Source organism: Felis catus (genome assembly GCF_018350175.1).
Source record: "Felis catus isolate Fca126 chromosome D3 unlocalized genomic scaffold, F.catus_Fca126_mat1.0 chrD3_random_Un_scaffold_83, whole genome shotgun sequence".
Taxonomy (NCBI): domain Eukaryota; kingdom Metazoa; phylum Chordata; class Mammalia; order Carnivora; family Felidae; genus Felis; species Felis catus.
In genome coordinates this window covers 826-14,166 of record NW_025408514.1, presented here as the reverse complement: position 1 = coordinate 14,166, position 13,341 = coordinate 826, and the positions used below count along the sequence as shown (strand labels likewise).

General features: G+C 48.0%; 1 protein-coding gene across 1 annotated transcript; it reads right to left on the bottom strand.

Moving 5' to 3' along the window:
* Window positions 1-2,301: 2,301 nt before the first annotated feature.
* Window positions 2,302-12,913, bottom strand: LOC111557368 (leucine-rich repeat-containing protein 74B-like). The gene is made up of 6 exons (XM_045051584.1): window positions 12,791-12,913; window positions 9,540-9,649; window positions 8,438-8,553; window positions 7,597-7,675; window positions 5,733-5,828; window positions 2,302-3,562 (listed from the first exon to the last, which is right to left on the bottom strand). Exons 2-6 carry the CDS (start codon window positions 9,642-9,644, stop codon window positions 3,413-3,415), a joined length of 546 nt encoding a protein of 181 aa, XP_044907519.1. The 5' UTR covers window positions 9,645-9,649; window positions 12,791-12,913; the 3' UTR covers window positions 2,302-3,412.
* Between the last annotated feature and the right edge of the window lie 428 nt (window positions 12,914-13,341).

The following is a 13,341-nucleotide window of genomic DNA, read 5'->3' as shown; positions in this document are numbered from 1 at the left end:
CGAGCCCCGCGTCAGGCTCTGGGCTGATGGCTCGGAGCCTGGAGCCTGTTTCCGATTCTGTGTCTCCCTCTCTCTCTGCCCCTCCCCCGTTCATGCTCTGTCTCTCTCTGTCCCAAAAATAAATAAACGTTGAAAGAAAGATAGCTTTGGCAGCAGGGAGGAGGGAGATGGAAGGAGGTCAACGGAGAGCCAGGGAAACCAGGAGAAACCCTCCCTGCTTCTTCCCTCCAAGAGAGTGAATCCTTCTATCTTAGGTCACCTGCCATAACAGAACACCATGGACTGGGTAGCATAAGTAACGGAAGTTTATTTTCTGGTGGTTCTAAAGGCTAGAAGAGTAATGCAAGGTCAAGTTCTGGAAGGGTTGGTTTCTAGCGAGGGCTCTCTTCCTGATTGCAGAAGGCTCCCTTCTTGCTGTGTCTGCCTATAGGGGTGGGAGGAGACAGCAAGCTCTCGGTGTCTCTTCTTACAAGGACACTAATCCTATCAGATCAGGGTCCCACCTTTATGACCTCATGTAACCTTTATTGCCTCCTATTTCCAAATATAGTCACATTGGGGGTTAGGGCTTCAACGTAGGAATTTGGCAGGGGACCCAATTCAGTCTATAGCACCCTCCTCCACCCTCACGGCTCCAATCATTCCACATACATAACTGAATTGTAGCCTGTATCACATTTTAAAGTACTATTTATTTTTTCTGGTTTTAAAAGTAACACATATTCAGAGTAGAAAGTGTAGGAAATGAAGAATAACATAAGGAAAATAAAAATCATCCCCAAACCCACACCTTATAGCTAAACATTATTAATATGTCAAAGTATTCTTAGTTTTTTTTTTCCCCTGTGTATATACTTATACATAGGTTTTACAAAATTGGATCCAACAATATGATTTTTTTGTTTAGTAACAACTTTCTTGAGATATAATCCACATACCATACAATTCATTTTTTAAAAAATATGTTTTTTCTTTGTAAGTAATCTCTACACCCAATGTGGGGCTCAAACCCAAAACCCTGAAATCAAATCACATGCTCTACCAACTGAGCCAGCCAGGTGCCCCACAACTCACCCATTTAAACTGGTGTACAATCCAGTGGTTTGCAGTATATTCACAGAGTTGTGCAACTATCACCACATCCATTTGAAAAGTTAGAGTAGGTGACTTATTTAAGTTTATTTATTTATTTATTTATTTAGAGAGACCATGAGTGGTGGAGGGGTGGAGAGAGAGAGACAGAGAGAGAGAGAGAGAGAGAGAGAGAGAGAGAGAGAGAGAATCACAAGCAGGCTTCACACTGTAAGCGGGGAGCCTGAAGCAGGGCTCAAACCCACAAACCGTGAGATCAGGACCTGAGCCAAAATCAAGAGTTGGATGCATAACCGACTGAGTCACCCAGGTGCCCCATCACAATCCATTTTAGAACATTTTCATCATCTCCAAAAAAACCCATGCTCTTTTGCTGCCAACCTCCAGTCCCTCCCATCTCCCTAGCCCTAGGCAACTTCTTTTAAATTTTATTTGAGAAAGAGAGACAGAGAGAGAGAGAGAGAGAGAGAGAGAGAGAGCAGGAGCAGAGCAAGTGAGTGAGAGAATCCCAAGAAGGCTCCATGCTCAGCATGGAGACACAGGACACAGGACTCAATCCCCTGGGATCACAATCAGCTGAAATCAAGAGTCAGATGTTCGACCCACTGAGCCACACAGGCGCCCCAGCCCTAGCCAACTTCCGATCTACTTTCTGTCTTGGTAGATTTACCTATTCTGGACATTTCCTATAAACAGAATCATACAATATGTGGTCTTTTGTGAATGGCTTCTTTCACAGCATCGTGTTTTCAAGGTTCATTCATGTTGTAGCATGACACATTCCTCCTGTTACATGATACATTCCTGTGGTTGCATGATCCTTCACTCCTGTTTCTTGTAAACAGCTTTATTGAGATACAGTTCACATACTCTACAATTCGTCTATTTAAAATGTCCAATTACTTTTGGTATATTCACAGAGTTGTGCAGCCATTACCACAAGCAAGTTTAGAATGCTATCATCACCTCAAATTTCATTTCTTTTTATGGCCAAATAATATTCCATTGTATGGGCATACCATTTTTATTTTATTTTTTAATGTTTATTTTATTCATTTTGAGAGAAAGAAAGAGCAAGGGAGACAGGGAGAGAGAGACTCCGAGGCAGGCTCTGCTCCACCAACGCACAGCACAGAGCCTGATGCAGGGCTCCATCCCAAGGTTCGTGAGCTCATGACCTAAGCCGAAATCAAAAGGCAGTTGCTCAACTGACTGAGCCACCCAGGTGCCCCTATACCATATTTTATTTGCCCATTCATCAGTTGGTGGACATTTGTACTTCGTGGATATTATGAATAAAGCTGCTGTGAACACATGTTTTCATTTCTCTATGACACGAATTGCTGGGTCTGTGATAAACTACAGGTTCAACCTTTTAAGGAATTGCCAGACAAACCATGTGATTTTTTTTCAATCCTGATTTTCTCACTTAACATTAACCATGTGCTTTTTCATAAACTGTTAACGTGTTCAATGTTCTTTGAACGCTTGGTTTTAATGATTGCAGAGTTCCAATTCTTCGTCAATCAGTCCCCTGTTATTGGGCATCTAGATTATTTCCAATTTTCATATTATAAACAGCCTTTCAGTGAGCATTTTTGGGCATCAATATTTTTTTGTGAAACTTTTAAAAATATTTATTTTTGTGTGAGAGAGAGAGAGAGAGAGAGCGAGAGCACGAGTGAGGGAGGAGCAGAGAGGGAGGGAGACACTGAATCTGAAGCAGGCTCCAGGCTCTGAGCTTTTAGCACAGAGTCCGATGCGGGGCTCGAACGCATGAACCTACTGAGCCACTCAGGCACCCCTGGGCATCAATATTTTTATGCATCTCTGGTTATTTCTGAAGAGCAGATTAGTCAGACCATTGAATCAAAGGGCATAGGCAGTTTTAAGGCTCTTGGTACATAAAACCTCCCAAAAACCTTGTGTCAGTTTGCGCTCTGGCAAGTTGAGTTTGGGAATGCCAGTCACACACCACCTTATATTTTCATGGTCTCTTGAAGTCACCAAGGCAGGAACGTTGGAGATCTTTGACCCCATACTCAGCTCAACATGTAGCACACAGCCCAAGTTCATGTTACGGAAATTAGCGTGAGCAAAGGAAGGCTGCATTAATGCTCTGCATTAACAGAGGCCATGGGATGGAGAGGAGGGTACAAGTGTCTGAGTCATCATGAAGACAGGCTCCACAGGACTTACCACCCAGCTGACATGGGGACTCACTGCAGACTCAAGTGGTAATAAAGCATCATGAGGCCAAGAACTCTCCACATGGAAGTTGAAGTGGCCAATGTGAGAGGAAGCCACATACCGCAGTCACTTAGGGACAGACGCCAGTAGGGACGGGGTGTAGACTGGAGGCAAGTCTTTTGTACTCCACTCTGTGGGCAGCAGTCTTGATAGAAAGTGCTGGAAGAATTACCTTCACTGAGATAGCGAGGTCATCAAACTCTCTGTCCACTTGGATATCCTGAGGAGAAACCCATTACAAGGCAATACATTACCACCTTCTGAGAACTTTGCTGGTTTTTGCTGGTACACACACGGTTTTGGAGAAAATCCTTAGGGCAGCTTCTCTCCTATGGATGACAATGTCATTAGTCCCCAAACTATGAAAATAGGGAAGGGAAGGGGCTCCGGGGAGCTCCTTGGAGTCTGTGATTTCTTGACCTGCAGGTTGGTTGCATAGGTCTGTGCTGTTTGTGGAAATTCACACCCCAATCCATGTGCATCTTTCAGCATAAACGTTATTCCTCAATAACAAATGAAAAGGCACGGGGAGTGAGGGGAAAGATACTAGCACCCATAGTGTCTTTCTCTACATAGGCCTTTTCTGTGGGGTCTGCTATCTCATCCCATCTTCACAATGACTCCTGGGTGGGAGATTTTAGCCTCATTTCACAGAAAGACCAGGCTGAGCCCTGGGAATGATTTTACACGAACTGTAAGGACTTAGAAGTATTTCCCTTACAGTTATTTATTTTTGAGAGACAGAGAGACAGAGCACAAGCAGGGGATGGGCAGAGAGAGAAGGAGACACGGAGTCCGAAGCAGGCTCCAGGCTCTGCGCTGTCAGCCCAGAGCCCGACGCCGGGCTCGAACTCACAAACCGTGAGATTATGACCTGAGCCGAAGTCAGACGCTCAACCAGCTGAGCCACTCAGGTGCCCTGAAGTATTTCCCTTAAAACTGAGAAGATCTAGGCTAGGGAGATTAGACTAATAACAGTCAAGGAATAGGAAAACGGAACATTGCGTCTAGACAGGTGTTGCTCTCCAATTCAGAAGATCCCATGTTGATGGACTCAGGATTTGGTCCCAGGCCTGATTCCAAAGTCTGTGGTGTTTCTGTTATGCTAAAAGCTTCTGTTAATAACCATACATTATATTGAATAAGCATGTATTTTTGCAGAAGTTTCATATATAATTCCTTTTTTTTTTTTTTTTTTTTAATGATGGAATCCAGTGCTGACAGGAATTCTCAGAGCAAGCGGAACATGGTCAAGGCATGCTACTCTCTGGCTTTGGAGCTGTAGAAACTGGGCAGGCAGAAGGAAGCAATAAGCAATAAGAAGAAGGAAGCATCAGTTGTCCCAAGCCTGAAGGATTGGAACTGTAAAAACGTCTCTGGAAAGACTTTGACACAAATCTGGTTTTAAATAAATGAGGGTTAGAATAAGCAGTGATTTGTGACTAGACTTCAGTTTAATAACTTGTGTTTGGGGATTCTCTCCTTAATGTTTTACTGCTTATATAATTTTCTCTCTATATTTTTAAGTTTATTTTGAGAGAGAGAGAGCGAGCGAGCAGGGGAGGGGGACACAGAGGGACAGAGAGAGAATCCTAAGCAGGCTCCCTCCTTTCAGTGCAGAGACCAACATGGGGCTTGATCTCATGAACCATGAGATCATGACCTGAGCCAAAAGCAAGAGTCAGACACTTAACCAACTGAGCCGCCCAGGTGCCCTGAATTTTCTATATTAAAAAGGCACCATTGAGATGCCTCGGTGGCTCAGTTGGTTGAGCATTTGACTCTTGATTTCAGCTCAGGTCATGATCTCAGGGTCGTGGGATTGAGCCCTGCATCAGGCTCCATGCTTAGCATGGAGCCTGCCTAGGATTCTCTCTCTCTCTCTCTCTCTCTCTCTCTCTCTCTCTCTCTCTCTCTCATTCTCTCTCTCTCCCTTTGCCCCTCTCCCCTAAAAATAATAAAAAAAAAACCCACAACTGAATGAAAAGGAGTCTTAATCTCCCTCAAAGCCAACGAGTGAATCTTCCAGCACCAATATCCACCTGCAGGCAGAACAGGCCAGGGGGTGAGGTGGGTAAGTACTGAACCTTCAAATCCAAGCATCAGTGAACAGTGAGCTAAGTGTCCTCTGAGGCAATTCTCTCTCAGCCAATGAAGAACCCAGGCATGAGTCAGAGATGAGACCGCAACGGTATCCCCCAGTCAGGAGTGGAAGTAAAGCCACAGTGGCACTGTGACCCTCCATTCAGGCCTGGGGTGGAACTCAGACTTAGCCACACTGAGTATCTGAGCAGGACATGCTGTTTCTCTAATCCCTACTTTCGTCCTCTAAATGAGAACTCGTGGGGCTGTTGGAAGGATCACAGATGAGATTTATGAAAAGCTCTTACAGAGAAATCCAGCAGTTCTAGGGCGGACTCTGGATTATCCCGGACAGACTTTAGAACTCCAAAGCAGCCTTCGCCTCGCATGGGATTCCTGGACATCTGAGAAACACACACACAATTGAGAAAAACTGAGCCCAGGGAAGCTGGAGGTGGAGCAAGTCAAAAGGGAGGGAAGGATTCTTCATCTCTGATGACAAGTGCCTCAGGACAGCCCCACTGTCTCAGCTCAGAATTTGTCTCCACTGACAAAACACCCTGGGTGAGGCGGTGAGGCTGGGGAAGAGGGGAAGGGAGTATGCACTGGCTGAGCGCCCACCATATGCCCAAATCTGTGCCAGGTGCCAAAGATACGGACACACAAGGCACAGCTCTGTCTTTAAGGAATTCACCCATCACGGGGAGGAGAGGAAAAGGAAACATCATGAAAATGCAGTGTGATAAGTGCAATGAGAGTGTACATCAACTCTTCTGGGGAGGTGAAGTTTACGCACCCGCACTGAGCTTTACGGGTGAGGCGGGCAGAGCTGGGTATTTCAGCAAGAGCAGGAGGAGCAAAACAAAGGGGAGAAATTGCATCATGTGCAGAAAATTCAGAGCAGCTTGGGGTGAGCGAATGAGCTTCAGCGGTGGAAGGCAGAGGGGCTGTGGCAGAGCCCAGAGCCCAATGTGCGGTGAATGCCATACTACTAACCTTGGATTTATCCAGAGGGGAGCCGTTAACAGGTTTAAAGCAAGGAGGGGACGGGAGCATGTTTCTGCTTTAGAAAGATCAACTGGCAGGTGAGAAGGAAGGACAAGAGATGGGAAATTCACAGGCCAATGGAACTTGAGGGAAGTGAGAAGGAAGAGCAGGCAGCCCCAGCACCCTGCAGGAAGTAAGATGAAGGTTGGAAGGCAAGGAAAAGAGAGGGAGGAGTGAGCACTGGGCGCCTACTTCTGACTCAGTGAGGAGCCCCCCCTCCCCCACCACCAAGAGGCAGCCCTTAGAGAGAGAGGATGCCTTGGGGTTGTGCTTTATGCCCATGGGACATCTAGGGGATGGTCCAGCAGGTGGCTGTAAATGGGGATCCAGAGCTTAAGAGAGGTCTGGGCTGCAGGGGTGAGCGTGGATGGGAGTGCTTCAGGGGGCTCTTCTTCTTCTTTTTTTTAATGTTTATTAGAGAGAGAGAGAGAGAGAGAGAGAGAGAGCGCATGAGCAGGGGAGGCACAGAGAGAGGAGACAGAAGATCTAAAGTGGGCTCTGCACTGACAGTAGAGACTGATGTGGGGCTTGAACTCATGAACCATGAGATCATGACCTGAGCCAAAGTCTGATGCTTAACTGACTGAGCCACCCAGACGCCCACAGGGGGCTCTTCTGCCAGTTGATGGAGCTGAGAGCCAGGCAGGCCTGGATGCCCCCCAGGACCTGTCCTCTGAGCACAGTGGCCCACTTGGGCTTCACCTTCCATTGCACCCTCCCTTTTCCTACCCGACTGGCAATGCTGAAGAAAGGGAAACCCCATCTGTCACACAAGGCCTCAAGTAGGTCTGAGCATAGCCAACGGTACACCTGGGCTGACCCAGTGAGCTGAGAAGGAGCAAGGACAGTCGGGAGGTGGAGGTGACACTGCTGGGGGTTGGGGGGAGAAGGATGGACGAGGCAGGAGTCGGAAGAAGTGCCGGGGTCAGGTCAGAGGTGGGTGAGGGAATGGCAAGGGAAAGAAGTGGTCATAGGAGGAAGCCAGGAGGTCCCCTCCCTCATCTGGGCTCTAGAAATTTCGAGCCCTGCTGCCACTGGAGTGGGGAGATGGGGCAGGGGAGGGATCTATGTGGACACATACAGGCAGGTCTATGCTGGGGCCTGCCCCATCAGGCTAGCACTCACAACAAGAATCCTCAGTGTCTGGTTGACCCGGAGGCCCAGGCCCAGGCTCAGGGCTCCCACTGCAGAGATGCGGTTGTTGCTGCAACAGAAAGACATATGCATTTTGCTACCTTCCGAGCAGCTGTGTAGAGCCAGATGGTCCCACGGTCCAAGCTGGTGTTGCTGGTGCATCCACCTGCTTGGGCTTCATGTTCCAGCCTCCACTGATGCCTCAGGGACCCTGGGCAGGTCAGTATGTAAAAGCTGGATAACAACCCTGGTTCCCAGTGTTGAGGGAGATCACTCAGCAAGCACACCTGGAGCATCCCTCCCCTACTTTGCCCTCCCTTACCCCCCGCCCCCCACGACCCTGGGATCATGACCTGAGCCAAAATTGAGTTGGACACTCAAACAACTGAGCCACCCAGGCACCCCTCCTCCCCTTTTTAAGTGAAGATGTTTTACACATATGTTTTCACTAGCAGCCCCCACCTATCCGTCAGGAATTATGAGCTCCAAGGTACAAGTGCTGAACTTGAGGGGCACCCGGCTGGCTCAGTCGATAGAGCCCGTGACTCTTGATCTTGGAGTCATGAGTTTGAACTCTTGTAGGGTGTAGAGATTACTTAAATAATTTTTTTTTCAAACTTAAAAAAAAAAACACAACAACCCAGTGCTAAACTTGAGTGAGAAGGAGGGAGCTGGGTGCTCTTGGATTGTGTCTCAAGCCCCATCGTGGGTAAACTGTGGTAGGCTTGGGAGTTGCTAAGGTGGTAAACAGCAACAGGATCATGGAGTCCCTGGTCCCTCAGGTGGCTATGGATCTGGAGACTGTGACACAGGGCCACCCTGTGTGCCTCACCTCATGTTGAGCTCTTCCAACACATTGTTGGTCTTAAGTGCCTCACCCACTGCAGATGCTCCAGGATCTCCAAAGCCATTGTATGAGATGTCCAGGACTCTCAGGAAGATGTTTGCCTAGAATGCAAAAGAGTGAAGCCAGGAGACCACCTGTGAAGTGGGGAAAGCCAGGGGTCACCGCCTCAGAGCCCGGGAGGCCCAGGGTGCAAAAAACCATGGGCTGAGAGCAGAAGGTCAGAGGTTCCTGGTAAGAGTCTTGTGGCTTGGATGACGGTGACCGGGAGAACCAAATGACTGGAAGCACGGCACCAAGGGTGGTTGTGGGTGTGGATGATCCTCAGAGACTGAGAGGCCCACCGCTCAGCAGCAGACCCCAGGGACACAGTGGTCTGGTTCCATGACTGCTGGGGGCGGGGGGGGGGCGAGGCTCAAGGGCAGGTCCTCTGAGGCACAGAGCAGAATGACAGAGGGACTCCGGTGAAGGGCTTTGGGGGGGCTGTGATGGGGAGAAGGGCAGGAGCTGGTGGGTGCACTGGGAGGACAGAGCCTGACCCACCACCCTGTGGGGCAGGATCCCCAGGTCAGCCCCTGAGGAGGGGGGCAAGGCAGCTGCTGCTGTTCCCTGAGGAGGGCCCCACAAAGCTAGCCAGCACCAGGGGCATCCTGGCAGGGGCTAGGAGCCACACATTCCTGAGGCTTATGAACCACAACACTGAAGGAAGCAGGTGGGATGTTTAAGACTATGTGCTGGGACGCAGGGTGCAGGGCTGTCATCTCAGGGAAGCATCTGCATGTGCCCATAGCAGGCATGTGTCACCAGACTGCACGATGCCCCCCACCAGCCACATGTCTGTAATAAATGGAGAAGGTGTGCAACATTGAACTGCAGACCCTTGAGTAAGTGACATGAGAGTGAGCACGGTATTTTGGAGTCACGAAATGGGGCTGGGACAATTAAAATCACCAAACAAAATATTCTTTAAGCTCTGCTTGAAGGATCCAAGGGTCATTTCTGAAGAGCTGCAAAGATAGGAAGCTGGCACCTGGGAGACTGTCCCCACAGGACAGGCCAGAGGGCAGATGGGTGACAGAGGTGTTCATACCTCCAGTGCCCTGGCAAAGGCTACAGCTCCTGGTCCTCGAAGGTGATTCCAGTTTATATTAAGCTCGGTGAGTCCAGTATTTTCTGCCAGGGCTGGTCCAAGCATCTCCCCTTCAGAAACACCAAGACAGGCCTTATTCACTCTGTTCTTTCCCTCAAAAAATAATACTGATGACCGCTGTGCGCCAGGGTCTCCGCTTGGCACAACAGTCACCAAGTTGAACCCTATATGGGCCTGCTCTGTCCTAAAAGAATTCACATTTAATGGGGGAGAAGCAGTTGACTCTTGAATAGCACAGGGGTTAGGGGTGCCAGCCCCTGTGCAGCCAAAAATCTGCATATAACTTTGACCGTCCCCCCAAACCTCAACTACTAACAGCCTACTGCTATTGGATTTTAGAAAGAAGACTTTTTCGAGAACGTAAAGTGTTGATTAACACATATTTTGTATGTTATACATATTATATGCTGTATTCTTACAATAAAGTAACCTGAAGAAAATATTATTTTTAAAATTTTGTTTAATGTTTATTTATTTTTGAGAGAGAGAGAGACAGAGCGTGAGCAATGGAAGGACAGAGAGAGAGGGGGGGAGACACAGAATCAGAAGCAGGCTCCAGGCTCTGAGCTGGCAACACAGGGCCCAACGCGGGGCTTAAACTCACAAACTGAGAGATCATGACCTGAGCTGAAGTCAGACGCTTAACCGACTGAGCCACCCAGGCACCCCAATATTATTATTATTTTTAAACGTTTATTTATTTTTGAGAGACACAGAGAGAGATCGGGGGAGGGGCAGAAAGAGAGGGAGACACAGAATCTGAAGCAGGCTCCAGGCTCTGAACGGTCAGCACCGAGCCCCACATGGGGCTTGAACTCGCAAACGGTGAGATCATGTGCCAAAGTCAGATGCTCAACCGACTGAGCCACCCAGGCGCCCCACCTGAAGAAAATATTAAGAAAATTATGTGGGGCACCTGGGTGGCTCAGTAGGTCGAACATCCAACTCTTGCTTTTGGCTCAGGTCATGATCTCATGGTTTGTGAGATCAAGCCCAGTGTCAGGCTCTGTGCTGACAGTATGGAGCCTGCTTGGGATTCTCTCTCTCCCCACTCTCTGCCCCTCCCCCGCTTATGCACGTGCTTGCTCTCTCTCTCTCTCTCAAAATAAATAAATAAAACTTAAAAAAAGAAGGAAAATCATAAGGGGAAATACACTTAAAATACTAGACTGTATTTATAAAAAAAAAAATTGTGTATAAGTGGACCCACGCAGTCAAACCCACATTGTTCAAATGTAAATACAACTTAATGGGATGTGTGGGACTACTACAAATAGTAGTACAACTACAAATACAACTACAAATGGGGATGTGTGGGAACAGCGTGGGGACTTACTCCCTTTTGAGGAGGGTCAGGAAAGTGAGGAAAAAGGAGACAATCTTGAAGACTGAGGGACTCATGAGGTGTGTGTGCATGCACAGTGGAGAACAGACATGGGAAAGAGCAAATGTGCAGAGGCATGTGGGAGCATAGAGCACCTGAGGAAATTCCCACAGGCCTGGTGGGTGGGGGGAAGCCAGTGAAATGAGGTAGCAATGATGGACACTGGAAAGATACTGAGAGGCCATCAATGCTGGACCAAGACTTTTGGGCACAAACCGATTAGTAGGCAGGGAGGGCTTTAAGAAATGACAAGGCCGGGCTCCTTAGTGGCAGGTGTAGGGTATGGACTGGGGTAGGCAGGGGCAGGGTTAGAACCCAGGACACCAGTTGGAAGGCTTGGGCCATAGTCTATAGGCAAAAGGTGATGAGGCTGGTGCAGCTGTGTGCAAAGGAGACACTTGTGGTGGAGAAAGGAAAGAGGGAGCAGTGCAGGGTAAGAAACCCCGAGAGATTTTTAGCTTATAAAATGCAGAGAAGCCCCAGCCACCCATCATGCTCTCCACTCTGTCAGCATTCAGCCAGTCTGACCTGCTCCCATGCCTCTGGGCTGTCCCCCTGTGGAGAACTGTTGACCCCCTTCTTCACCTGGATAACAGCTCCTCGTCCTTCTAACCTGGGTTCATGACATCAGGAAGCCTTGCTTACCCAGCTGGGCTAGGCTGCCTCAGGCCCAAGTCCACTATGCTTCTATCCTTCCAGGCTCTGATCTAATGACCTCTCTTTGCCTGGCCAGTCTTTCCCATCAGCCTAGGAGTCCCTCAAGGATCTGAATTTGACTCCTCTCCATGGTCTCAGCTCCTCCTCTTGCAGGTTTAGTGAGGCTAGTTTGAAGAAATGCACGGAAGAAAAACAGATGCACTAATTAAGCAGAACTAGCCTGCTTGGGGGTGCCTGGCTGGCTCAGTCAGTAGAGCATGCAACTCTTGATCTAGGGGTTGTGAGTTCAAGCCCCACCTTAGGTGTAGAAGTTACTTAAACATGAAATACTTTTAAGTTTATTTATTTATTTTGAGAGAGGGAGAGAGTGAGCAGGGGAGGGGCAGAGAGAGAGGGAAAGAGAGAATTTGAAGCAGGCTCCACACTCTCAGCTCAGAGCCCAAATCAGGGTCAATCCCACAAACCGTGAGATCATGACCTGTGCCAAAATCAAGAGTCAGAAGCACAACCTACTGAACCAACCATGAGCCCCAAAAATAAAATCTGAAAAAAAGAAAGAAAGAGACAGGAGAGACAGAAAAGAAAAGAAAAGAAAAGAAAAGAAAAGAAAGACAAGAAAGACAGAGACAGGAAGAAAGAAAGAAAGAAAGAAAGAAAGAAAGAAAGAAAGAAAGAAAGAAAGAAAGAAAGAAAGAAAGAAAGAAAGAAAGAAAGAAAGAAAGAGGGGCACCTGGGTGGCTCAGTCCAGTAAGCATCCAACTTCGGCTCAGGTCATGATCTCACAGTTGGTGGGCTCGAGCCCTGCATCGGGTTCTGTGCTGACCTTGCAGAGCCTGGAGCCTGCTTCTGTGTCTCCCTCTCTCTCTGCCCCTCCCCTGCTTGCGCTCTGTCTGTCTCTCAAAAATAAATAAAAATGTTAAAAATGTTTAAAAGAAAGAAAGAAAGAGAGAGAGAGAAAGAAAGAGAGAGAGAGAGAGAGAGAGAGAGAGAGAGAGAGAGAGAGAGAGAGAGAGAGAAAGAAAGAAAGAAAGAAAGAAAGAAAGAAAGAAAGAAAGAAAGAAAGAAAGAAAGAAAGAAAGAAAGAAAGAAAGAAAGAAAAAGAAAGCCAGCCTACTCCAGCAGGACCCACTGGAGCAAAATGCTTTGGCACCTTGGAGAGCTCCCTGCAAGGCTGCTAGGACTGACTCCCAGTGATGCCTTCCTGAGCTAGGACTCTGGATTCCACACTTGCACTGGGTCTGACACGGCGGGTTCTCAGATACAGACGCTTCTAGGGCTGAGAAGAGAGAGTGGTGGTCCGCACTTTGTAGGGAAACCCTTCTTTCTGAACAACTAGAGGGTGAGGAGGTTCTCCAACATGCATGATTGGCCTCTTGAAATTCCCATACTTGGTCTTCATGACCTCTGTAGCCAACTATGAGGCAGGGGCTACCTTCGCCATGGGTCAGATCGGGAGATTGAGACCTAAGCTCTTCACCCCTCAAGGCAGTTGAGATCCCCACAGATCCCCATTTAGGGAAACAAAATGGTCCTGCCGAGTTTGTCCTTTTCCAAGATGAAGACCTCCGTACTCCATATTTGTGCAGGCTTCACAGAGCTTTAGCTTCCGGCCCCTACTATCCTGGCTGTCTCTCTGGTGCTTACCTTTTCACTGTGAAGATCTGGGAGACATCTATACTTAGTTTTTTGGAAGTCTGAAAT